Source organism: Taurulus bubalis, assembly GCF_910589615.1.
Source record: "Taurulus bubalis genome assembly, chromosome: 3".
NCBI lineage: Eukaryota > Metazoa > Chordata > Actinopteri > Perciformes > Cottidae > Taurulus > Taurulus bubalis.
The window spans coordinates 43,160,398-43,188,019 of NC_136591.1; the positions used below are offsets into that span (position 1 = coordinate 43,160,398).

General features: G+C 49.3%; 1 protein-coding gene across 1 annotated transcript in view; it reads right to left on the reverse strand.

The window, feature by feature from the left end:
• Nucleotides 1–17,935, reverse strand: part of LOC306734050 (ephrin type-B receptor 4b-like) — a 22,184-nt gene extending 4,249 nt beyond the window's left edge. The window contains exons 1-12 of the mRNA XM_079215379.1: nt 17,809–17,935; nt 12,473–12,543; nt 11,883–12,386; nt 11,299–11,461; nt 7,887–8,042; nt 7,672–7,814; nt 6,514–6,718; nt 6,198–6,325; nt 5,949–6,114; nt 2,761–2,848; nt 2,074–2,132; nt 1,860–1,973 (exon numbers count right to left, since the gene is read on the reverse strand). Of these exons, the coding sequence (XP_079071505.1) occupies nt 1,860–1,973; nt 2,074–2,132; nt 2,761–2,848; nt 5,949–6,114; nt 6,198–6,325; nt 6,514–6,718; nt 7,672–7,814; nt 7,887–8,042; nt 11,299–11,461; nt 11,883–12,386; nt 12,473–12,543; nt 17,809–17,902 (1,891 nt within the window). The 5' untranslated portion in view covers nt 17,903–17,935. The remainder of the gene's footprint in view (nt 1–1,859; nt 1,974–2,073; nt 2,133–2,760; nt 2,849–5,948; nt 6,115–6,197; nt 6,326–6,513; nt 6,719–7,671; nt 7,815–7,886; nt 8,043–11,298; nt 11,462–11,882; nt 12,387–12,472; nt 12,544–17,808) is intronic.
• Between the last annotated feature and the right edge of the window lie 9,687 nt (nt 17,936–27,622).

The window sequence follows — 27,622 nt, forward strand, 5'->3', positions numbered from 1 at the left end:
ACGCCTGGACAGGTACATGTGAGATATGACTACACACCTGGACAGGTACATATGAGTTATGACTACACGCCTGGACAGGTACATGTGAGATATGACTACACACCTGGACAGGTACATATGAGTTATGACTACACGCCTGGACAGGTACATGTGAGATATGACTACACACCTGGACAGGTACATATGAGATATGACTACACACCTGGACAGGTACATGTGAGATTTGAGTTATGACTACACACCTGGACAGGTACATGTGAGATATGACTACACACCTGGACAGGTACATATGAGATATGACTACACACCTGGACAGGTACATGTGAGATTTGAGTTATGACTACACACCTGGACAGGTACATGTGAGTTATGACTACACGCCTGGACAGGTACATGTGAGATATGACTACACACCTGGACAGGTACATATGAGTTATGACTACACGCCTGGACAGGTACATGTGAGATATGACTACACACCTGGACAGGTACATGTGAGATATGACTACACACCTGGACAGGTACATGTGAGATATGACTACACACCTGGACAGGTACATGTGAGATATTAATTATTACTACACACCTGGACAGGTACATGTGAGATATTACTACACACCTGGACAGGTACATGTGAGATATGAGTTATGACTACACACCTGGACAGGTACATGTGAGATATGAGTTATGACTACACACCTGGACAGGTACATGTGAGATATGAGTTATGACTACATGCCTGGACAGGTACATGTGAGATATGAGTTATGACTACACGCCTGGACAGGTACATGTGAGATATTACTACACACCTGGACAGGTACATGTGAGATATGACTACACACCTGGACAGGTACATGTGAGGTATGACTACACGCCTGGACAGGTACATGTGAGATATTACTACACACCTGGACAGGTACATGTGAGATATGACTACACACCTGGACAGGTACATATAAGATATGAATTATGACTACACACCTGGACAGGTACATGTGAGATATTACTATACACCTGCGTTCTTCAAAAGTTTCTCAAAGATATTTACAACAGAGCTCTAGATTTATAAAGGTTCCTCTGAAGGTTCCTTAAATTCCCAAAAGGTTCCTTTACAGGTTCCTGTAAAGGACAGGCCGTACATGTTCCTCTAAGGTTCCTTACAGACCCTAAAGGTTCCTCTAAAGGTTAATCTAAAGGTTCCTTTACAGGTTCCTCTTAAGGTTCCTTACAGACGGGACGTGTTCCTGTAAGGTTCCTTACAGACCCTGAAGGTTCCTCTAAAGGTTCCTTTACAGGTTCCTCTAAAGGTTCCTGTACAGATTACTCTAAAGGTTCCTGTACAGATTACTCTAAAGGTTCCTGTACAGATTACTCTAAGGTTCCTTACAGACCATACAGGTTCCTTTACAGGTTCTTCTAAGGTTCCTTACAAACCCTAAAGGTTAATCTAAAGGTTCCTTTACAGGTTCCTCTAAGGTTCCTTACAGACCCTAAAGGTTCCTTTACAGGTTTCTCTAAGGTTCCTTACAGACCCTAAAGGTTCCTTTACAGGCTCCTCTAAGGTTCCTTACAGACCCTAAAGGTTCCTTTACAGGCTCCTCTAAGGTTCCTTACAGACCCGAAAAGTTTATCTAAAGGTTCCTTTACAGGTTCCTCTAAGGTTCCTTACAGACCCTAAAGGTTAATCTAAAGGTTCCTCTAAGGTTCCTTACATACCCTACATGTTCCTCTAAAGGTTCCTTACAGACCCTAAAGGTGAATCTAAAGGTTCCTTTACAGGTTCCTCTAAGGCTCCGTACAGACCCTACATGTTCCTCTAAGGTTCCCCACAGGTTCCCCAGGTAAAGAATGCTCACCTGCTCCGATCACCTCCTCGATCTTCACAAAAGACGCCTCGATCTCTTTGGCGAACTCCCTCACCGCCTCGTTGGGGTCCTCGTACGTGAAGGGGTCGATGTACACCTTCATCGCTATGACGACATCATCATCATCATTCACATCTTCATCATTACCATCCTCATCATCATCATCATCACCATCAATACTCTGATTGGTGGAACTGAAACTCACTCTGTCCCATCTGGTAGTGTCCACTTCTATCACTCAGTTCAGAGTCCTTCACCCTCCTGCTGATGGACAGACAGGCAGGAGAGACAGACAGGAGAGAGAGAGACAGAGAGGAGAGAGACAGGCAGGAGGGGGACAGGAGAGAGGGGTACAGGACAGAGACAGACAGGAGAGAGACAGACAGGAGAGAGAGAGACAGACAGGAGAGAGAGAGAGAGACAGGAGAGAGAGAGACAGGAGAGACAGACAGGAGAGAGACAGACAGGAGGGGGTCAGGAGAGACAGGAGAGACAGACAAGAGAGAGAGAGACAGGAGAGAGAGAGAGACACAGGAGAGAGAGACAGGAGAGACAGACAGGAGAGAGAGAGAGAGACAAGAGAGACAGACAGGAGAGAGAGACAGGAGAGCGAGAGAGAGAGGAGAGAGACAGACAGGAGTAGATTTTAGTTTTTCAGCAGCCGCCAAATATTTTTTCCCATGACAGTAACACACACACACACACACACACACACACACACACCCCCCCCTCAAGAATGTTATTATCTGTCTGTATCTCTTCATCTTCTCTCAGTGTCGAGTTACTCCGTCTTAATATAGTCAACGTGTCCCACCCTGTCTGTGTGTCTGTGTGTGTGTGTGTGTGTGTGTGTGTGTGTGTGTGTGTGTGGTCAGGTCTCCATTGTTCTTACCGGTAACAGTACAGAACCAGGATCGCGATGAGCATCAGAACCCCCATGGAGACGAGAACCACCGTCACCACCAGCTGAGAACCAACACCTGCAGAGGACAAGCAGACAGACAGTCAGGAGGACAGTCAGGGGGACAGACAGACAGGAGGACAGACAGACAGGAGGACATACAGTCAGGAGGACAGACAGGAGACAGGAGGACAGACAGTCAGGAGGACAGACAGTCAGGAGGACAGACAGGAGACAGGAGGACATACAGACAGGAGGACAGACTGACTGACAGACAGACAGGAGGAGACAGACAGGAGGACATACAGACAGGAGGACAGACAGGAGGATATACAGACAGACAGGAGGACAGACAGACAGACAGGAGGACAGACAGACAGACAGGTGGACAGACAGGAGGACATACAGACAGACAGACAGGAGGACAGACAGACAGACAGACAGAACATTCCCAGCATTCCTGTTAGGACTTCTTCACCTCTTCCCCGGTACGACCCTTCCTGTTAGGACTTCTCCACCTTCTTCTTCCCCGGTACAACCCTTCCTGTTAGGACTTCTGCACCTTCCTCTTCCCCGGTACTACCCTTCCTGTTAGGACTTCTCCACCTTCTTCTTCCCCGGTACAACCCTTTCTGTTAGGACTTCTCCACCTTCCTCTTCCCGATACGACCCTTCCTGTTAGGACTTCTCCACCTTCCTCTTCCCCGGTACTACCCTTCCTGTTAGGACTTCTCCATCTTCCTCTTCCCGGTACGACCCTTCCTGTTAGGACTTCTCCACCTTCCTCTTCCCCGGTACTACCCTTCCTGTTAGGACTTCTCCATCTTCCTCTTCCCGGTACGACCCTTCCTGTTAGGACTTCTCCACCTTCCTCTTCCCCGGTACTACCCTTCCTGTTAGGACTTCTCCATCTTCCTCTTCCCGGTACGACCCTTCCTGTTAGGACTTCTCCACCTTCCTCTTCCCTGGTACGACCCTTCCTGTCAGGACTTCTCCACCTTCTTCTTCCCCGGTACAACCCTTCCTGTTAGGACATCTCCACCTTCCTCTTCCCGGTACAACCCTTCCTGTTAGGACTTCTCCACCTTCCTCTTCCCGGTACTACCCTTCCTGTTAGGACTTCTGCACCTTCCTCTTCCCCGGTACTACCCTTCCTGTTAGGACTTCTCCATCTTCCTCTTCCCGGTACGACCCTTCCTGTTAGGACTTCTCCATCTTCCCGGTACGACCCTTCCTGTTAGGACTTCTCCACCTTCCTCTTCCCCAGTACTACCCTTCCTGTTAGGACTTCTCCATCTTCCTCTTCCCGATACGACCCTTCCTGTTAGGACTTCTCCACCTTCCTCTTCCCTGGTACGACCCTTCCTGTTAGGACTTCTCCACCTTCCTCTTCCCCGGTACTACCCTTCCTGTTAGGACTTCTCCATCTTCCTCTTCCCGGTACGACCCTTCCTGTTAGGACTTCTCCACCTTCCTCTTCCCTGGTACGACCCTTCCTGTCAGGACTTCTCCACCTTCTTCTTCCCCGGTACAACCCTTCCTGTTAGGACATCTCCACCTTCCTCTTCCCGGTACAACCCTTCCTGTTAGGACTTCTCCACCTTCCTCTTCCCGGTACTACCCTTCCTGTTAGGACTTCTGCACCTTCCTCTTCCCCGGTACTACCCTTCCTGTTAGGACTTCTCCATCTTCCTCTTCCCGGTACGACCCTTCCTGTTAGGACTTCTCCACCTTCCTCTTCCCTGGTACGACCCTTCCTGTCAGGACTTCTCCACCTTCTTCTTCCCCGGTACAACCCTTCCTGTTAGGACATCTCCACCTTCCTCTTCCCGGTACAACCCTTCCTGTTAGGACTTCTCCACCTTCCTCTTCCCGGTACTACCCTTCCTGTTAGGACTTCTGCACCTTCCTCTTCCCCGGTACTACCCTTCCTGTTAGGACTTCTCCATCTTCCTCTTCCCGGTACGACCCTTCCTGTTAGGACTTCTCCATCTTCCCGGTACGACCCTTCCTGTTAGGACTTCTCCACCTTCCTCTTCCCCAGTACTACCCTTCCTGTTAGGACTTCTCCATCTTCCTCTTCCCGATACGACCCTTCCTGTTAGGACTTCTCCACCTTCCTCTTCCCTGGTACGACCCTTCCTGTTAGGACTTCTCCACCTTCCTCTTCCTGGTACGACCCTTCCTGTTAGGACTTCTCCACCTTCCTCTTCCCTGGTACAACCCTTCCGGTCAGGACTTCTCCACCTCTTCCCCGGTACTACCCTTCCTGTTAGGACTTCTCCACCTTCCTCTTCCCCGGTACAACCCTTCCTGTTAGGAGTTCTCCATCTCTTCCCCGGTACTACCCTTCCTGTTAGGACTTCTCCACCTTCCTCTTCCCCGGTACAACCCTTCCTGTCAGGACTTCTCCACCTCTTCCCCGGTACGACCCTTCCTGTCAGGACTTCTCCACCTTCCTCTTCCTGGTACGACCCTTCCTGTTAGGACTTCTCCACCTTCCTCTTCCCCGGTTTGACCCTTCTTGTTAGGACTTCTCCACCTTCCTCTTCCCCGGTACAACCCTTCCTGTCAGGACTTCTCCACCTTCTTCTGGCCCGGTAACCACCATAGTCTTCTGTCGCCAACCCTGCCTTCTTCCCTCTCGGTTTCCTGTGATGTGTTCAGCCTGAATAAAGCCGTGCTCTCCACTCACTATTCCGTCTCCGTTGTAGTGCATCTGGGTCCTTACCCCCCCCCCCCCATTACACTTCCCAGATATATAACATATATACCTTATATATACCATATAGACCTTATGTATACACACAATATAACATGTAGACAGGTGTGTGTGCCTTCCCAAAATGGACTCTAATCCAGTACTAGAAGCATCTGAAGGAGGATCAGTGGCAACAGGAAGCAGGAGCTCCATGTTGAGGGTTATGCCAAAGGCTGTGAAGACTTATGTACGTGGGATTTGTTCGTCTTGTATTTTTAATAGATCTGCAAAAACGTCTAACTTTTCCCCCGTTGTCATTATGGAGTTTTAAGGGGAAACATTAACTTAATCCCTTTTGGAACAAGGCTGTAACACAACATGTGGAGAAAGGGGAGCGCTGGGAATACTTTCTGGACAGTCAGACAGACAGGTGTCTCACCATCAGGCACACAGACAGTCAGACAGACGGGTGTCTCACCATCAGGCAGTGTGTTGAAGCCCCCCTCTGAGCTGAAGGACCCGTATCCGGCCTGTGAACGAGCTCTAACCTGAACCCGATACCTGGCCGCCCGCTGGAGCCCCGTCACCACCACCGAAGAAGACCTGCTGGACACGTACTGCCACTGCCCCGCCTCCTGGGGGTCCTGATGACATCATCGGTACGTCAGAGAGCGTGTGAGTGTGTGTGAGAGTGAGTGTGTGTGTGTGTGAGTGAGTGTGTGTGTACCTTGGGGCTGTAGCGGAGCTGGTAGTCCAGGATCTGGAACTGGTTCTGCAGAAGTGGAACGTTCCACTCTAGTGACAGACTGGACTCTGAGGCCGCCGCCCTCCTGAGGCCGGACACTGGAGGAGGAACTACACACACACACACACACACACACACACACACACACACACACACACACACACACACACACACACACTATTACTAACTAACTATAACTACTAACTATTATTAATTGTATTATTATTAACCAATAAAATGCAGACTGTCGTATGCAAGGCCTTATGGGTAATGTAGTCTACATGTACAAGTGAAGTACCGTCTCTGCTGGTGGTGACGTTGACTCTGTCGGAGGCCGGCTCTGATTGGCTCAGAGCAGAGACGCCGCTCAGTGATTGGACGGTGAAGGTGTACTGGGTGTGTGGGCGGAGTCCCCACACAGAGACGCGGCGCTGCGTCAGTCCCCGCTGCGCCGGACGGTACAGAACGCTGTCACCACACGGGGAGCAGGCAGCAGCCAATCCCTGCAGAGGACGCCGGAGGGGGAGGAGTCAGGGAGGAGTCAGGTCCACTGGTCTCATCTTACTGGTACACTGAGTCTCATCTTACTTGTCCACTGAGTCACATCTTACTGGTCCACTGAGTCACATCTTACTGGTCCACAAGGTCTCATCTTACTGGTCCACTGAGTCACATCTTACTTGTCCACTGAGTCACATCTTACTGGTTCACTGAGTCTCATCTTACTGGTCCACTGAGTCTCATCTTACTGGTCCACCTGGTCTCATCTTACTGGTCCACTGAGTCTCATCTTACTGGTCCACTGAGTCACATCTTACTTGTCCACTGAGTCACATCTTACGTGTCCACTGAGTCACATCTTACTGGTCCACTGAGTCTCATCTTACTGGTCCACGAGGTCTCATCTTACTGGTCCACTGAGTCTCATCTTACTGGTCCACTGAGTCACATCTTACTGGTCCACTGAGTCTCATCTTACTGGTCCACAAGGTCTCATCTTACTGGTCCACTGAGTCTCATCTTACTGGTCCACCTGGTTTCATCTTACTGGTCCACTGAGTCTCATCTTACTGGTCTACGTGGTTCTGGTGTACCTAGCCTACGTGGTTCTGGTCTACGTGGTTCTGGTCTACCCGGCCTGCATGGTCTGGTCTACGTGGTTCTGGTGTACCCAGTCAGCATTGTCTGGTCTACGTGGTTCTGGTCTACCCGGCCTGCATGGTCTGGTCTACATGGTTCTGGTCTACCCGGCCTGCATGGTCTGGTCTACGTGGTTCTGGTCTACCCGGCCTGCATGGTCTGGTCTACGTGGTTCTGGTCTACCCAGTCAGCATGGTCTGGTCTACGTGGTTCTGGTCTACCCGGCCTGCATGGTCTGGTCTACGTGGTTCTGGTCTACCCGGCCTGCATGGTCTGGTCTACGTGGTTCTGGTCTCAGTGGTCTGGGGCTCTGTACCTTGGAGGCGGTCCCACAGCTGGAGCAGAGGACTCTGTAGACCAGGTCTCCTCGTCCTCCTCGGTCCAGAGGCTCGCTCCACTCCAGAGTCACCGAGGAGTCGTTGATCTGACTCACGATGGAGCGGGGGGCCGAGGGGGGGCCTGGGGTCAGAGGTCAAGGTCAGGGGGGGTCAAGGAGCGTTGCATTCTGGGAAACAGGAAGAAGAGTCTTACGTGTGCAGGCGGCGTGCGGCGGGTCGGAGTCGGCTCGGTGGAACCCGGAGTGGCAGAGGCAGTAGGAGGAGCCGGGGATCAGGGTGTTGCTCCGGTCTGGACACGGGACGCAGGACCCGGGTCCTGGACCCGCCTTGAACTGACCCGAGGGACACGCTGCGGACACACAGGGTTCTGGATCAGGTCTCGGACCTTTACAGGGTTCTGGATCAGGACTCAGGCCTTTACAGGGTTCTGGATCAGGGCTCAGGCCTTTACAGGGTTCTGGATCAGGACTCGGACCTTTACAGGGTTCTGGATCAGGTCTCAGGCCTTTACAGGGTTCTGGATCAGGACTCGGACCTTTACAGGGTTCTGGATCAGGTCTCAGGCCTTTACAGGGTTCTGGATCAGGACTCGGACCTTTACAGGGTTCTGGATCAGGTCTCAGGCCTTTACAGGGTTCTGGATCAGGGCTCAGGCCTTTACACAGACCCGGCGCTATGGGCGGGCCTTGGGGGCCGGGCCCGCCCTCGGACTCGGCTGGGCTACCCTGGACGGACAAGCCTGTCAGTCACTTATCACGTAAAAAAAAGAGCGCAACTCTCTGTCGCCGGCGACAGGAGCTGTCACAGGAGGTAATATGCATACAGGACGCACAACTAAGATTACCGTAACTCCTCGAATATTTACGCCATCGACGTAATTCCAACGGATTCTGAACGCTAAGAAGTGTAGCTTTCCAATACCATGCGGTCCATTACGGTCATGGTATAGAACAAGGGTCGGGAACCTTTTTGACTGGGAGAGCCATAAAGAGCCATAAAGAGCCATAAAGGCCAAATAACGCGACTGATAATGATATATACATAAAAAAAAAAAAAGTATCAAAGGTGTTTAGTCATTTCTCAGCAGGTACAACATTTAAGTAGAACTTCATTGAAAGAAAAATGCTAATGCAGAGCTTAACAATAATTATAGGCCTATTAAATTGACATGGTGTCATTTTTCCTAAAGGTAGCCAATATAAACAATTTAATAACTTCATATTCTTCATATTTAAATATGTCTGAAAGTGTCATCCTACCTGTGTCAGTTTGGACTATTTTATCTAGCCCCTCATGTTAAACGTTAGGCAGACCTTTTTCTGGGGCGCCTGCTCTGCCTTTCTTTTCACCATGGAGGCCTATAGCTGCTGGAGCAGGGCCCGCCAAGAGGAGCCTAAACAGCGCCGGCCCGAGCTCATGTGGCGCTCTGGGCGAGCTTCACTCCTGGCGCCCGGAGGAGGACAGCAGGGGTTGGGGTGCTAACGGAGGCAGAGCGCTAGCAGAGGTACAGAGAGCGCATGTCGAGAAACGGGATGCTGATTGGCCAAGAAGACTCGACGCGTCACATCAAAGATCTTATTATTGAGGAGATGGCTCACTCCTATCTCAGAAACACTGGCGCAAAAAAGATTTTTAACTCCTGAAAAAAAATTTTTGTGCGGTCAGAAAAATCTATTGCGCGGCCACTTCGACTGGCCTGCACGGCCGCGCACAGCTTGGAGGGAACACTGCCTGTGACCCGTGAAATTTATCTTCAAAACTAATATTTTAAAATCAGTTGCAAACTGATTTTTTTTTTCAACTCAAAATTGTCTGGGAGCCATATGCCGTCACCGGAAGAGCCATATATGGCTCGCGAGCCATAGGTTCCCGACCGCTGGTATAGAAGAACGGCGGCGAGCTTGTCTGTGGGGGAGGGGTGGAAGAGAGCAGGGAAGAGCAGCAGAGAGCAGGGAAGAGAGCTCGACTGGCTTTTCACTGCCTTTTGAGTGGTGTTTTCTTTGGAAATAATATGTTGTGGTTGTAAATAATAGCATTAGTATAGTTTCAGAGAGTTCTGCCACTTGCTGGCCCACCTAAACCCCCCACTAAAGGCCACTTTTCTGTCCACACAAACACAAAGAAGGACAGTGGGAAAGGGACAGTCAGAAAGTCATTTTGGGGAGGAAACACTGTACTAGCTGCCTGTAAAAGCCTGTCTGGATGTGTGAGGAGGGCAATAATGGGTTCTGTCTTCAGCTGGACCGGAACTGCTTCAGGGAGATAAACAAATCTCTAAAACGCCTGGACACGGACACATATAAAAGCCTATAACATGGACACTGAATGCTCTATGCAAACAAAACTGTTTGAGAAGATGTAAAATAGGTTACATTTCATTTCTGTAATCTCAAAAGCTTTGGTCATGTTCATTTTCAATTGTTTAGTAGAGAAATATGATACAAATTGAAATACATTTCTTAACCTTTTGCACAGTGTTTTAAGCCTTTATAACATATAATAATGACAAATACTTGCCAGATTTTTACATTTCTCCTGAAAAAAGGAGCAAAATCATTTTGATCGCAGACAGTCGATGCTCCACAAACGAAAGGCCAACCTGATTATGCTTTGGAGAAGGACTTAACAAAGAAGTTCAGGAGTGAATGGAGGGACACTGTCCTACGCAGATTCCACTTGGCGGCCAACCGTCGTCTCCCGCTCTACTAGTGGTGAGTTATCTGGTTTCATCCAGCCTGCTGGCCCTATGGACGAGGCTACAGGATTGGTTGTAGGCCTGTGTGTTTGGTTTTCCAAGAAATAACAAACACAAACAAACATGTAATGCAAAGCAATGTCTTCTTCATGTCTGTTGGAGGCTAGCTGTTGGTTGGCCCTTTTCTCCGCTCTGTTTCGGACAAACAGCGGACAGTGTGTTGTTGTTGAGTGTGTTGTTATCGTTATTGTTGTTGTTAATGTTGTTGCTAGATGTGTTAGCCTAATAATTTTCAACCTTTTTAGGCCTATTTTTTAAATGTCTTGTTGTGGCTGAATCTGCTATCTGCTGATCTTTCAACACAACATATTGTGGGACTTATGTGTTGCTTGATTGCTGTGTTGATTGATTGCCGTAGGCCTACGGTTCATGTCTAATTCTATTGGGTAGGCTTCCTGCTCAGCTGGCCTATTTATTAGCTTGTGAGATCCTAAATAATACCGTCTGTCACCTTTTTGTGCCGGAGTTCGATTATAGGTGAAAAGTTGAACTACTCTGCTACCATAGGCTGTAAAAAAAAAAAGTGCCCCCCCCAAAGCAACGTAAGGCCCCCCCGCAAATCAGTGCCTGGCACCGGGCCTGACTTTACAGGGTTCTGGATCAGGTCTTAAACCAGCGACTCCACCAGACCAGAACCAGTGACTCATAGTTTAATTTAGGACCGTGTTCTTTCCTGGAGACCGGATCCCAGAGAGACACCAGCAGGACAAAGAGACAGGAAGTGACCTTGACTTCAACAGGACGTGGAAAGTGCTGCCATGATGTCACACACACACACACACACACACACACACACACACACACACACACACACACACACACACACACACACACACACACACAAACTCACCTCGACAGCGCACGTTGGTGTCTCCCGCCTCGTAACCGGGGCGACAGGAGCAGCTGGAGGCGGGCTGCCCCACCCACTGCCCGTCCTCACCGCAAAGCATGCTGGGAGGTTGAGACTGCTCGCCGGGGGGAGACACAGCGTTCTCCACACACACACCTTGAGCCTGCACACACACACACACACACACACACACACACACACACACACACACACACTTAAAAAATAGTAAATTGTTATAAATGAATGCACTTTTACTTTGTTAAGTAAATAATACTGTAATAAAATAATACTTTTATTTTATTATTTACTTTTCAAAATAAAAGCTGGCATCTGGCTCACCTGCTCCACCAGCGAGTGACTTTACTTTTCAAAATAAAAGCTGGCTCACCTGCTCCACCAGCGAGTGACTTTACTTTTCAAAATAAAAGCTGGCTCACCTGCTCCACCAGCGAGTGACTTTACTTTTCAAAATAAAAGCTGGCTCACCTGCTCCACCAGCGAGTGACTTTACTTTTCAAAATAAAAGCTGGCTCACCTGCTCCACCAGCGAGTGACTTTACTTTTCAAAATAAAAGCTGGCTCACCTGCTCCACCAGCGAGTGGGGGACGGTCTCGGGGAAGGCGGCGAAGGCGCGGCGCAGCGGCGGGCACTTCCTGTAGAAGACGCGCACGGCGAGCAGCGCCATGCAGGCGCCCTGGCTGCGGAAGGCCAGGTAGAGCCCCGCCCCCTGCAGCCGCCGCAGCCGCAGCAGCCGTAGGTTGGAGCGCCGCTCGCTGCGCGACATCAGCTGGTCGGCCGCCAGCGTGGACACCTTGGCGTACGGACCCTCCGCCCAGGCCGGGTGGGCCGGCGTGGCCTCGTCCAGGTCGCTCTGGAAGCTGTAGAGGTCGAAGGTCTCCTTGCAGTGCCGCCGGTCCAGGCTGGCGCACTCCATCATGGTGAAGCGGATCTCCACGTACAGGCTGCTGGCCGCGCGGCGCGGGATCCAGCGCGTCCGCAGCCAATAGGAGGCCGGGCTGTCCGGCGTGCAGATCTCATAGGTCCGCACGCTGGTCGCCTCCTCGTCCAGGCCGCTCAGCTCCTCCCACTGCGAGGGGAGGGAGTTAAGCACTAGCATTCTCCATTGACATGAATGGTAGCCGTTAGCGGGGAGCTAACGGGTCTCGGACGTACCTGAGGATCTTCAGCCGGATGGTTCGTCCACCCGAGGTCTGACGTCTCCAGCTTGGTGTTTAGCAGGACCTCTGAGAGACAGACAGGGGGTCAGACAGACAGGTGGAGTCAGACAGACAGACAGGGGGTCAGACAGACAGGTGGAGTCAGACAGACAGGTGGAGTCAGACAGACAGATAGGGGGTCAGACAGACAGACAGGGGGTCAGACAGACAGACAGGGGGTCAGACAGACAGGTGGAGTCAGACAGACAGACAGGGGGTCAGACAGACAGGTGGAGTCAGACAGACAGGTGGAGTCAGACAGACAGATAGGGGGTCAGACAGACAGACAGGGGGTCAGACAGACAGACAGGGGGTCAGACAGACAGACAGACAGGGGGTCAGACAGACAGACAGGGGGTCAGACAGACAGACAGGGAGTCAGACAGACAGACAGGGAGTCAGACAGACAGGGAGTCAGACAGACAGGTGGTCAGACAGACAGGGAGTCAGACAGACAGGGAGTCAGACAGACAGGTGGTCAGACAGACAGGGAGTCAGACAGACAGGGAGTCAGACAGACAGGGAGTCAGACAGACAGGGAGTCAGACAGACAGGTGGTCAGACAGACAGGGAGTCAGACAGACAGGGAGTCAGACAGACAGGTGGTCAGACAGACAGGGAGTCAGACAGACAGGTGGTCAGACAGACAGGGAGTCAGACAGACAGGTGGTCAGACAGACAGGCACACATCTACGCATACATACATGTGTGTATATGGTCACAGAGCTTCATTCCTCATATGCTGCAGAGCTGAACCGACCAATGACTGCTCTCTCTCTCTCTCTCTCTCTCTCTCACACTCTCACACACACACACACACACACACACACACACACACACACACACACACAAACACTCCTTGTCTAAACATCCACCATCATCCTTCACTCTTATCAGCAGATACACACACACACACACACTAAAGAGTGTGTGTGTGCATCAGTGGTGGCCGTCAGGGCCTGCTAAGCCTTCACTGCTGGCCTAATTGTTTTTCACAAATACACTACATGTATTATAATTATGTTTCTCACTGCACAGCTCCTGTCTTCCTCTGTTGCTCTGCCTTCAGCCTGCAGCGCTTTAGCTTTCATCCAATCAGATTTCCTCTTCCTGTGTCTCTATGTCAGCAAAGCAGTTTAAGCTTTAGCAGATTAAAGTACACAGAGAGGACGCTGTGGTTGATTCTCATGGACTTCAACCAATCAGATCTTTAGTTTGACGAGCTGGGCGGATTCTTTGACGTACAGCGCCTGAGAAATGGTCTGGATGTGTATGATTGGTCAGTGGCCCAGCATGACCACTAACATGTGCTGTGATTGGTCAGTGTGTCAACATGTGTTGATGATGAATGTTAGTGATAAACTGAAGGATGAAGTACTACAGCTTTAGTACTACATGTGAGTTATTACAGTAGAGTCCTACAGGTGTAATACTACAGGTTTAATACTTCAGGTGAGTACTGACAGTAGAGTACTACAGGTAAGTCCTACAGGTTTAATGCTACAGGTGTAGTACTACAGGTGAGTACTACAGGTGAGTACTACAGGTGAGTACTACAGGTGAGTACTACATGTGAGTACTACAGGTAAGTACTACAGGTAAGTACTACAGGTGAGTACTACAGGTGTAATACTACAGGTAAGTACTACAGGTGTAATACTACAGGTAAGTACTACAGGTGTAATACTACAGGTAAGTACTACAGGTGTAATACTACAGGTAAGTACTACAGGTGTAATACTACAGGTAAGTACTACAGGTAAGTAGGGTTGGGTACCGGCTTCCAGCGCTCACGCACACAGAGACGCTGCAGACACGAGCTTTTGAACGTCCGTCCTCGGCTTGATGGAACAAATCTCTCCAGTTGATATTAATGGTGACGTGTAGTCCATAAAGCAGCAGTTTAGCATCCAACAGAGTCTGAGTTCTGTTGCACACGGTCCCATCAGGCCATGATGCTGGTGTCTGTTCTTTTTTAAATATATATTTTTATAGTTTAAGTTAAAAGGTTTGAAGCTGTAGTTTGAAGTGTGTTTTGTATGTACTTATTTATTTATATTTGTAGTATACTTTAAACAGTTAATATATTGTTCAATTTGAAGAAAAAAAATTGCCTTGGCAATAAAAAAGTATCGGTTCAGGCACCGTTTAGGCACCGGTATCGTTTTAAAAGTATCGGTTTAGCACCGGTATCGGAAAAACCCAAACGATACCCATCCCTACAGGTAAGTACTACAGGTGTAATACTACAGGTAAGTACTACAGGTGTAATACTACAGGTGTAATACTACAGGTAAGTACTACAGGTGTAATACTACAGGTAAGTACTACAGGTGTAATACTACAGGTGTAATACTACAGGTAAGAACTACAGGTGTAATACTACAGGTGTAATACTACAGGTAAGAACTACAGGTGTAATACTACAGGTAAGTACTACAGGTGTAATACTACAGGTAAGTACTACAGGTGTAATACTACAGGTAAGTACTACAGGTGCAATACTACAGGTGTAATACTACAGGTAAGTACTACAGGTGTAATACTACAGGTGTAATACTACAGGTGTAATACTACAGGTAAGTACTACAGGTGTAATACTACAGGTGTAATACTACATGTAAGAACTACAGGTGTAATACTACAGGTGTAATACGACAGGTGTAATACTACAGGTAAGTACTACAGGTAAGAACTACAGGTAAGAACTACAGGTGGAATACTACAGGTGTAATACTACAGGTAAGAACTACAGGTGTAATACTACAGGTAAGTACTACAGGTGTAATACTACAGGTAAGTACTACAGGTGTAATACTACAGGTAAGAACTACAGGTGTAATACTACAGGTAAGTACTACAGGTGTAATACTACAGGTGTAATACTACAGGTGTAATACTACAGGTAAGAACTACAGGTGTAATACTACAGGTAAGAACTACAGGTGTAATACTACAGGTGTAATACTACATGTAAGAACTACAGGTGTAATACTACAGGTGTAATACTACAGGTAAGTACTACAGGTGTAATACTACAGGTGTAATACTACAGGTAAGAACTACAGGTGTAATACTACAGGTAAGAACTACAGGTGTAATACTACAGGTAAGAACTACAGGTGTAATACTACAGGTGTAATACTACAGGTAAGAACTACAGGTGTAATACTACAGGTGTAATACTACAGGTGCAATACTACAGGTGCAATACTACAGGTGCAATACTACAGGTAAGAACTACAGGTGTAATACTACAGGTAAGAACTACAGGTGTAATACTACAGGTGTAATACTACAGGTGTAATACTACAGGTGTAATACTACAGGTGAGTACTACAGGTAAGTACTACAGGTAAGTACTACAGGTGCAATACTACAGGTAAGTACTACAGGTGAAGTACTACAGGTGTAATACTACAGGTAAGTACTACAGGTGTAATACTACAGGTGTAATACTACAGGTAAGAACTACAGGTGTAATACCACAGGTAAGTACTACAGGTGTAATACTACAGGTAAGAACTACAGGTGTAATACTACAGGTAAGTACTACAGGTGTAATACTACAGGTGTAATACTACAGGTAAGTACTACAGGTGTAATACTACAGGTGTAATACTACAGGTAAGAACTACAGGTGTAATACTACAGGTGTAATACTACAGGTAAGAACTACAGGTGTAATACTACAGGTGTAATACTACAGGTAAGAACTACAGGTGTAATACTACAGGTGTAATACTACAGGTAAGAACTACAGGTGTAATACTACAGGTGTAATACTACAGGTAAGTACTACAGGTGTAATACTACAGGTGTAATACTACAGGTAAGAACTACAGGTGTAATACTACAGGTAAGAACTACAGGTAAGAACTACAGGTGTAATACTACAGGTAAGAACTACAGGTGTAATACTACAGGTGTAATACTACAGGTAAGAACTACAGGTGTAATACTACAGGTGTAATACTACATGTAAGAACTACAGGTGTAATACTACAGGTGTAATACTACAGGTAAGTACTACAGGTGTAATACTACAGGTAAGAACTACAGGTGTAATACTACAGGTAAGAACTACAGGTGTAATACTACAGGTAAGTACTACAGGTGTAATACTACAGGTGTAATACTACAGGTGTAATACTACATGTAAGAACTACAGGTGTAATACTACAGGTGTAATACTACAGGTAAGAACTACAGGTGTAATACTACAGGTGTAATACTACAGGTAAGAACTACAGGTGTAATACTACAGGTGTAATACTACAGGTAAGAACTACAGGTGTAATACTACAGGTGTAATACTACAGGTGTAATACTACAGGTAAGTACTACAGGTGTAATACTACAGGTGTAATACTACAGGTAAGAACTACAGGTGTAATACTACAGGTAAGAACTACAGGTAAGAACTACAGGTGTAATACTACAGGTGCAATACTACAGGTAAGAACTACAGGTGTAATACTACAGGTAAGAACTACAGGTAAGAACTACAGGTGTAATACTACAGGTAAGTACTACAGGTAAGTACTACAGGTGTAATACTACAGGTGTAATACTACAGGTGTAATACTACAGGTGTAATACTACAGGTGTAATACTAAAGGTAAGAACTACAGGTAAGAACTACAGGTGTAATACAACAGGTAAGAACTACAGGTGTAATACTACAGGTGTAATACTACAGGTAAGAACTACAGGTGTAATACTACAGGTAAGTACTACAGGTGTAGTACTACAGGTAAGTACTACAGGTAAGTACTACAGGTGTAATACTACAGGTGAGTACTACAGGTAAGTACTACAGGTGTAATACTACAGGTAAGTACTACAGGTGCAATACTACAGGTAAGTACTACAGGTGTAATACTACAGGTGAGTACTACAGGAAAGTACTACAGGAAAGTACTACAGGTGAGTACTACAGGTGAGTACTACAGGTGAGTACTACAGGTGAGTACTACAGGAAAGTCCTACAGGTAAGTCCTACAGGAAAGTACTACAGGAAAGTACTACAGGTGAGGACTACAGGTAAGTACTACAGGTGAGTACTACAGGTAAGTACTACAGGTGTAATACTACAGGTGAGTACTACAGGTAAGTACTACAGGTAAGTACTACAGGTGTAATACTACAGGTGAGGACTACAGGTAAGTACTACAGGTGAGTACTACAGGTAAGTACTACAGGTAAGTACTACAGGTGTAATACTACAGGTGAGTACTACAGGTAAGTACTACAGGTGTAATACTACAGGTGAGTACTACAGGTAAGTACCTTCTTCTGCTCCGCAGCAGCTCAGCAGCAGCAGCGGGAGGAGGAGCAGCAGGAGCCCGCAGGAGGAGGCCGCGGGTCCCCTCTGAGCCTCCATCCGGACCCGATCACTCCTATCGATCCCTGGCCGCTGGCCGTCAGCTGCGCGCGCACCCAGTCGGCCGCGCGCGCCTCATTGGATCCCAGAAGAAAAAACTCTTTAGTTCAGAAAGAATCCGAAACTTTCAAGATGGACGCCGGGAGCCGAGAAGAAGGGGCTCCAGGAGCAAGGAGGCCTCCTCTGACCCGCTCCCACTCTCTCTCACTCTCTCTCACTCTTCTCTCACTCCTACATTCCAAAACGGTGTCTCCTCCAGGAGAGACCGCGGGGCGTGGCTGCCCTGAGGCCGGGAGAGGAGCTCTGAGAGGCGGCCTGGCGAGCGGAGAAGGGTCGGCGTGTCGGCTGGACGTCCCGAAACAGACACACAGACACACACACACACACACACACACACACAGGGAGGCAGCGGGTCCGTGCCGACCAGTCCGAGCTCCGTGCGGGTCCCAGTGCTCCGGGCTCCAGTCCAGACCTGCGGGAACCAGCGCACACAAAGTTGGGACAAAAGACTCAAGTTTCCTCTCCTGGAGGGTCGCGCAGGCCACGCCCCCTCCCGGCTGTGATTGGCTGTCCGAGCCGTCAATCATCAGAGCGACAGACCGCTGTGAAGGAATGTGTCTGTCGCTCTGTAATGATGATATTATGAACTATAAGGATGATTAAATACTCTATTTATTTAACTATTTAACCAACAAGTACAACTACGATATGCAAATGAGCTCAAGGTTTTACCAAAACTGTGAAACAAAGTCACGAAGTTCATATTCAGTATTTATTAAAAATATATAAATGCATGTGTGTGTGCGTGCGTGTGTGTGCGTGCGTGCGTGTGTGTGCGTGCGTGCGCGTGTGTGGTTTCTGTGTCTCACCTGTAGCTCAGGTGAGACAGGTTGAGGTCCTGTTCTCTGTCAGGAGGTGTGAACGAGGAGGAGGAGGAAGAGGAGGAGGAGGAGGAGGAGGAGGAGGAGGACGAGGACGAGGACGAGGAGGAGGAGGTGGAAGAGGAGGAAGAGGAGGAGGAAGAGGATGAAGAGGAGAGAGGTGTCCCGTTCATATTTAACATTTCTTTGATCTTTATTTAAAAGGTAAAATCCATTGAGAACCAGTTATCCTTTACAGTGATGACCTGACAAGAGCAGCGCACACACACACACACACACACACACACACACACACACACACACACACACACACACACACACACACACACACACACACACACACACACACCACACACACAGTGACACACACACAGTGACACAGTGACACACACACACTGACACACACACACAGACACACACACAGACACACACACACTGACACACACACACACTGACACACAGTGACACAGTGGCACACACACAGTGACACACACACAGTGACACACACAGTGACACAATGACACACACACAGTGACACACACACAGACACAGTGACACAGTGACACACACAGTGACACACACACAGACACAGTGACACACACAGTGACACACACACAGTGACACACACACAGTGACACACACACAGTGACACACACAGTGACACATACACAGTGACACACACACACAGTGACACACACACAGACACAGTGACACACACAGTGACACACACACAGTGACACACACACAGACACAGTGACACACACACACTGACACACACACTGACACACACACACACACAGTGACACACACAGTGACACACACACACTGACACACACACACACAGTGACACACACACACAGTGACACACACACAGACACAGTGACACACACACACTGACACACACACTGACACACACACAGACACAGTGACACACACAGTGACACACACACAGTGACACAGACACAGTGACACACACAGTGACACACACACAGTGACACAGACACAGTGACACACACACACTGACACACACACACACACACACACTGACACACACACACAGTGACACACACAAACTCACACAGTGACACACAGGGTTCTGCAGAAAGTTCTGAGGGTTCTTCTATCAGTGAGTCCTGAGGGTTCTGTGTTCTGCAGATACTCCTGAGGATTCTGCATAGAGTTCTGACAGTTCTGAGGGTTCTGCAATGAGTCCTGACGGTTCTGAGGGTTCTGCTGTGAGTTCCTGTGGGTTCTGAGGGTCCTGCAGAGAGTCCTGGGGTTTCTGAGCGTTCTGAGGGTTCTGCAGAGAGTCCTGAGGTTTCTGAGCATTCTGAGGGTTCTGCAGTGAGTCCTGAGGGTTCTGAGGGTTCTGCAGAGAGTCCTGAGGGTTCTGAGGGTTCTGCAGAGAGTCCTGGGGTTTCTGCAGTGAGTCCTGACGGTTCTGAGGGTTCTGCAGTGAGTCCGGAGGGTTCTGAGGGTTCTGCAATGAGTCCTGAGGTTTCTGAGGGTTCTGCAGTGAGTCCTGAGGGTTCTGAGGGTTCTGCAGAGAGTCCTGGGGTTTCTGCAGTGAGTCCTGAGGGTTCTGAGGGTTCTGCAGAGAGTCCTGAGGATTCTGAGGGTTCTGCAGAGAGTCCTGGGGTTTCTGCAGTGAGTCCTGACGGTTCTGAGGGTTCTGATGTGAGTCCTGAGGGTTCTGAGGGTTCTGCAGAGTCCTGAGGGTTCTGAGGGTTCTGCAGAGAGTCCTGAGGATTCTGAGGGTTCTGCAGAGAGTCCTGGGGTTTCTGCAGTGAGTCCTGACGGTTCTGAGGGTTCTGCAGTGAGTCCTGAGGATTCTGAGGGTTCTGCAATGAGTCCTGAGGTTTCTGAGGGTTCTGCAGTGAGTCCTGAGGGTTCTGAGGGTTCTGCAGAGAGTCCTGAGGATTCTGAGGGTTCTGCAGAGAGTCCTGGGGTTTCTGCAGTAAGTCCTGACGGTTCTGAGGGTTCTGATGTGAGTCATGAGGGTTCTGAGGGTTCTGCAGAGTCCTGAGGGTTCTGAGGATTCTGCAGTGAGTCCTGAGGGTACTGATGGTTCTGCAGAGAGTCCTGAGGATTCTGCAGTGAGTCCTGAGGGTACTGATGGCTCTGCAGTGAGTCCTGAGGGTACTGATGGTTCTGCAGAGTCCTGAAGGTTCTGAGGGTTCTGCAGTGAGTCCTGAGGGTACTGATGGTTCTGCAGAGAGTCCTGAGGGTTCTGAGGGTTCTGCAGTGAGTCCTGAGAGTACTGATGGTTCTGCAGAGAGTCCTGAGGGTTCTGAGGGTTCTGATGGTTCTGCAGAGAGTCCTGAGGGTTCTGCAGTGAGTCCTGAGGGTACTGATGGTTCTGCAGAGAGTCCTGAGGATACTCATGGTTCTCCAGAGCGTCCTGAGGGTTCTGGGGGTTCTGCAGAGCGTCCTGAGGGTTCTGATGGTTCTGCAGAGAGTCCTGAGGGTTCTGCAGTGAGTCCTGAGGGTACTGATGGTTCTGCAGAGAGTCCTGAGGATACTCATGGTTCTCCAGAGCGTCCTGAGGGTTCTGGGGGTTCTGCAGAGCGTCCTGAGGGTTCTGCAGTGAGTCTTGAGGGTACTGATGGTTCTGCAAAGAGTCCTGAGGGTTCTGAGGGTTCTGCAGTGAGTCCTGATGGTACTGATGGTTCTGCAGAGCATCCTGAGGGTTCTGGGCTTAAGGCCTATAGGACACTGGGACTGGGCCAGTCTCTGTGTCTGCCCCAGTGCATTGTGGGTCGTGACCTCTGACCCCGCCCTGCAGTCGCTCCTCTTCCTGTGCGCTCCTCCCTCCTCCACTTCCTGTGCGTCTCTTCTCTGGGAACGCTGGCCTCTGATTGGCCGCTGGAACATTCCAGCAGCAGACAGGAAGTGATGTTGGTCATGGTCCCTGACCCTCGTTTCCTACGTTTCCCATGATGCCTTTCAGCGTGGAGCCGTTCAGTCTGAGCAACCAGTTCTGTGATGATGTCATGACAAATATTACAATTATTACAAATATGGTACAGATGGATGGTGAGACAGACAGGCAGGCAGACAGACAGGCAGGCAGGCAGACAGACAGGCAGGCAGACAGACAGACAGGCAGGCAGACAGGCTGCTGTAGTTCTCTGCTTGTTTGTCAAACTCATGTCTCCTGTTTCTCTGATCCTCAGACATCTGGGACGAGTTAGACAGGAATGAAGGAATGAAGAAGAGAGAGAGACAGAGAGAGAGAGACAGGCAGAGAGAGAGAGAGAGAGTCAGAGAGAGAGAGACAGAGAGAGAGAGAGACAGGCAGATGGAGAGAGACAGAGAGAGAGAGAGACAGGCGGAGTTCACCTCTCCATCTCTGCATTTTTTTTTTAATAATATTTGAAACATATTCATGAACATAATGAAGTCGGTTCTGTTCTTTAGTTTTCTACACAGCTGTTTTCACTCTGTGTGTGTCTGTGTGTGTGTGTGTGTCTATGTGTGTGTGTCTGTATGTGTGTCTGTGTGTGTGTGTGTGTGTGTATGTGTGAGTGTGTGTGTGTATGTGTCTATGTGTGTGTGTCTGTGTGTGTGTGTCTGAGTGTGTGTGTGTCTATGTGTGTGTTAGTTAGACTAATATTATTCTCAACTGTTGACCGAGACTGCTGAGAGAACACACACACACACACACACACACACACACACACACACACACACACACACACACACACACACACACACACACACACACACACACACACACAGAGGAAGGTGTCTGAGTCAAGGTGAATAAAACAAGCGCTCCTCTCCCAGGATCACATTTCCTCATGGAGCATCGATGATGTCATCATTTACCCAGAGTTCATAGCAGTAGCCTTCATAGAGCCTTAGGTCTGTGTGAATGATATTCCAGCAAAGAACAAGTACTTCACTACAGTACTCGAGCAAAGTAGACAGACAGGGAGACAGACAGGGAGACAGACAGACAGACAGGTAGACAGACAGGGAGACAGACAGACAGACAGCTAGAGAGATGCGACTGAGTGAAGGGTTCCAGAGACATCTTGTTGTTCCTCTGGGCAAAACCTCTTAGTGTCAAGCTGACAGAGATAAGAACGACAAATCACCTTACACACACACACACACACACACACACACACACACACACACACACACACACACACGGTCAACAGTTCAGGTCTGAGTCGAGTTTCCAGAAACCAACTGAGAGGTCAAACTAAAGTTTAACAGAAGTATAGAGAGGTTACTGGGTATGGACCCTAGAGACTGGACCAGTAGAGAGGTTACTGGGTATGGACCCTAGAGACTGGACCAGTAGAGAGGTTACTGGGTATGGACCCTAGAGACTGGACCAGTAGAGAGGTTACTGGGTAGGGACCCTAGAGACTGGACCAGTAGAGAGGTTACTGGGTATGGACCCTAGAGACTGGACCAGTAGAGAGGTTACTGGGTATGGACCCAATAGACTGGACCAGTAGAGAGGTTACTGGGTAGGGACCCTAGAGACTGGACCAGTAGAGAGGTTACTGGGTATGGACCCTAGAGACTGGACCAGTAGAGAGGTTACTGGGTATGGACCCAATAGACTGGACCAGTAGAGAGGTTACTGGGTATGGACCCAATAGACTGGACCAGTAGAGAGGTTACTGGGTAGGGACCCTAGAGACTGGACCAGTAGAGAGGTTACTGGGTAGGAACCCTAGAGACTGGACCAGTAGAGAGGTTACTGGGTATGGACCCTAGAGACTGGACCAGTAGAGCGGTTACTGGGTATGGACCCTAGAGACTGGACCAGTAGAGAGGTTACTGGGTATGGACCCAATAGACTGGACCAGTAGAGAGGTTACTGGGTATGGACCCTAGAGACTGGACCAGTAGAGAGGTTACTGGGTAGGGACCCGACCCTAGAGACTGGACCAGTAGAGAGGTTACTGGGTATGGACCCTAGAGACTGGACCAGTAGAGGGGTTACTGGGTATGGACCCTAGAGGCTGGACCAGTAGAGAGGTTACTGGGTATGGACCCAATAGACTGGACCAGTAGAGAGGTTACTGAGTATGGACCCAATAGACTGGACCAGTAGAGGTAGAGTAGGGTTGTGGATGAAGGCTGAGCTAGAGGGTTGTGGAGGGTTGTGGATGAAGGTTGAGCTAGAGGGTTGTGGATGGTTGTGGATGAAGGCTGAGCTAGAGGGTTGTGGATGAAGGCTGAGCTAGAGGGTTGTGGATGGTTGTGGATGAAGGCTGCGCTAGAGGGTTGTGGATGGTTGTGGATGAAGGCTGAGCTAGAGGGTTGTGGATGAAGGCTGAGCTAGAGGGTTGTGGATGGTTGTGGATGAAGGCTGCGCTAGAGGGTTGTGGATGAAGGCTGCGCTAGAGGGTTGTGGATGAAGGCTGAGCTAGAGGGTTGTGGATGAAGGCTGAGCTAGAGGGTTGTGGATGAAGGCTGAGCTAGAGGGTTGTGGATGGTTGTGGATGAAGGCTGAGCTAGAGGGTTGTGGATGAAGGCTGCGCTAGAGGGTTGTGGATGAAGGCTGCGCTAGAGGGTTGTGGATGAAGGCTGCGCTAGAGGGTTGTGGATGAAGGCTGCGCTAGAGGGTTGTGGATGGTTGTGGATGAAGGCTGAGCTAGAGGGTTGTGGATGAAGGCTGAGCTGGAGGGTTGTGGATGGTTGTGGATGAAGGCTGCGCTAGAGGGTTGTGGATGAAGGCTGCGCTAGAGGGTTGTGGATGAAGGCTGAGCTAGAGGGTTGTGGATGGTTGTGGATGAAGGCTGCGCTAGAGGGTTGTGGATGGTTGTGGATGAAGGCTGAGCTAGAGGGTTGTGGATGAAGGCTGAGCTAGAGGGTTGTGGATGGTTGTGGATGAAGGCTGCGCTAGAGGGTTGTGGATGGTTGTGGATGAAGGCTGCGCTAGAGGGTTGTGGATGAAGGCTGCGCTAGAGGGTTGTGGATGAAGGCTGAGCTAGAGGGTTGTGGATGAAGGCTGAGCTAGAGGGTTGTGGATGAAGGCTGAGCTAGAGGGTTGTGGATGGTTGTGGATGAAGGCTGAGCTAGAGGGTTGTGGATGAAGGCTGCGCTAGAGGGTTGTGGATGAAGGCTGCGCTAGAGGGTTGTGGATGAAGGCTGAGCTAGAGGGTTGTGGATGAAGGCTGAGCTAGAGGGTTGTGGATGGTTGTGGATGAAGGCTGCGCTAGAGGGTTGTGGATGAAGGCTGCGCTAGAGGGTTGTGGATGAAGGCTGCGCTAGAGGGTTGTGGATGGTTGTGGATGAAGGCTGAGCTAGAGGGTTGTGGATGAAGGCTGAGCTAGAGGGTTGTGGATGGTTGTGGATGAAGGCTGCGCTAGAGGGTTGTGGATGGTTGTGGATGAAGGCTGCGCTAGAGGGTTGTGGATGGTTGTGGATGAAGGCTGCGCTAGAGGGTTGTGGATGAAGGCTGAGCTAGAGGGTTGTGGATGAAGGCTGAGCTAGAGGGTTGTGGATGGTTGTGGATGAAGGCTGCGCTAGAGGGTTGTGGATGAAGGCTGCGCTAGAGGGTTGTGGATGAAGGCTGCGCTAGAGGGTTGTGGATGGTTGTGGATGAAGGCTGAGCTAGAGGGTTGTGGATGAAGGCTGAGCTAGAGGGTTGTGGATGGTTGTGGATGAAGGCTGCGCTAGAGGGTTGTGGATGAAGGCTGAGCTAGAGGGTTGTGGATGAAGGCTGAGCTAGAGGGTTGTGGATGGTTGTGGATGAAGGCTGCGCTAGAGGGTTGTGGATGAAGGCTGCGCTAGAGGGTTGTGGATGGTTGTGGATGAAGGCTGAGCTAGAGGGTTGTGGATGAAGGCTGAGCTAGAGGGTTGTGGATGGTTGTGGATGAAGGCTGCGCTAGAGGGTTGTGGATGGTTGTGGATGAAGGCTGCGCTAGAGGGTTGTGGATGAAGGCTGCGCTAGAGGGTTGTGGATGAAGGCTGAGCTAGAGGGTTGTGGATGAAGGCTGAGCTAGAGGGTTGTGGATGAAGGCTGAGCTAGAGGGTTGTGGATGGTTGTGGATGAAGGCTGAGCTAGAGGGTTGTGGATGAAGGCTGCGCTAGAGGGTTGTGGATGAAGGCTGCGCTAGAGGGTTGTGGATGAAGGCTGAGCTAGAGGGTTGTGGATGAAGGCTGAGCTAGAGGGTTGTGGATGGTTGTGGATGAAGGCTGCGCTAGAGGGTTGTGGATGAAGGCTGCGCTAGAGGGTTGTGGATGGTTGTGGATGAAGGCTGAGCTAGAGGGTTGTGGATGAAGGCTGAGCTAGAGGGTTGTGGATGGTTGTGGATGAAGGCTGCGCTAGAGGGTTGTGGATGGTTGTGGATGAAGGCTGCGCTAGAGGGTTGTGGATGAAGGCTGCGCTAGAGGGTTGTGGATGAAGGCTGAGCTAGAGGGTTGTGGATGAAGGCTGAGCTAGAGGGTTGTGGATGGTTGTGGATGAAGGCTGCGCTAGAGGGTTGTGGATGAAGGCTGCGCTAGAGGGTTGTGGATGAAGGCTGCGCTAGAGGGTTGTGGATGGTTGTGGATGAAGGCTGAGCTAGAGGGTTGTGGATGAAGGCTGAGCTAGAGGGTTGTGGATGGTTGTGGATGAAGGCTGCGCTAGAGGGTTGTGGATGGTTGTGGATGAAGGCTGCGCTAGAGGGCTGTGGATGAAGGCTGAGCTAGAGGGTTGTGGATGAAGGCTGAGCTAGAGGGTTGTGGATGAAGGCTGCACTAGAGGGTTGTGGATGGTTGTGGATGAAGGCTGAGCTAGAGGGTTGTGGATGAAGGCTGAGCTAGAGGGTTGTGGATGAAGACTGAGCTAGAGGGTTGTGGATGAAGGCTGAGCTAGAGGGTTGTGGATGAAGGCAGACTTCCTGGGGGTCCCAACCCTCAGGGAGCTTCGTCCGGCTTTGGATGGCCGAGGGTCATTGTTGGCCCCAGCGGTCAGCTGCATGTTAGCCTCACGGCTCCCCTGCAGGAAGGAAGAAGCGCTGGCATGCTGACGAGCCCGTGGCTGGAGACGCTACCGCAGCGCTTCCTCAACATGGTGCCGGCGCTCCTGACGCACAGAAAAGCTGTCTGCAAGTCAGTGATGGTGAGTCCAAGCAGCTGACAGAGACACTGCATCTTAAATATGAGAGGGCATCTGTGATGTCATATTGTGTGTGATTTCATATGGTGATCTGTGATGTCACATTGTGTGTGTGATGTCATATGGTGATCTGTGATGTCATATTGATGTCATATGGTGATCTGTGATGTCATATTGTGTGTGATGTCATATGGTGATCTGTGATGTCATATTGATGTCATATGGTGATCTGTGATGTCATATTGTGTGTGATGTCATATGGTGATCTGTGATGTCATTTCCTGCAGGCTGTGCATCAGCCAATAACAGCAATTTGTTCATAATTTTTTTTGGTCCTAAAACGCTTTTAAATTCTTGAATTATTATTTTTTCTACACACACACACACACGTATGTATGTATGTATGTATGTATGTATATATATATATATACACACACACACATACACACACACACTCCAGTCTCCCAGTAACAGCAGCAGTATGTGTCTCAGTGAACTGGTTTCACTGACTGGAGCTGTCATCATGAATCAGTCCGTTATCACACGGAACACGTTTATCATCCTTAAAGTGGTATTCAAGAGGATCAGTAACAACAATGATGACATCATCAGCTGGTCATAACGTGGTCATAACTGATCGTGAGGATCAATAACAACAATGATGATCGATGACATCATCAGCTGGTCATAACGTGGTCGTAGCTGATCGTGAGGATCAATAACATTGATGATCTGATAAATTGGAGTGATCGATGACATCAGAGA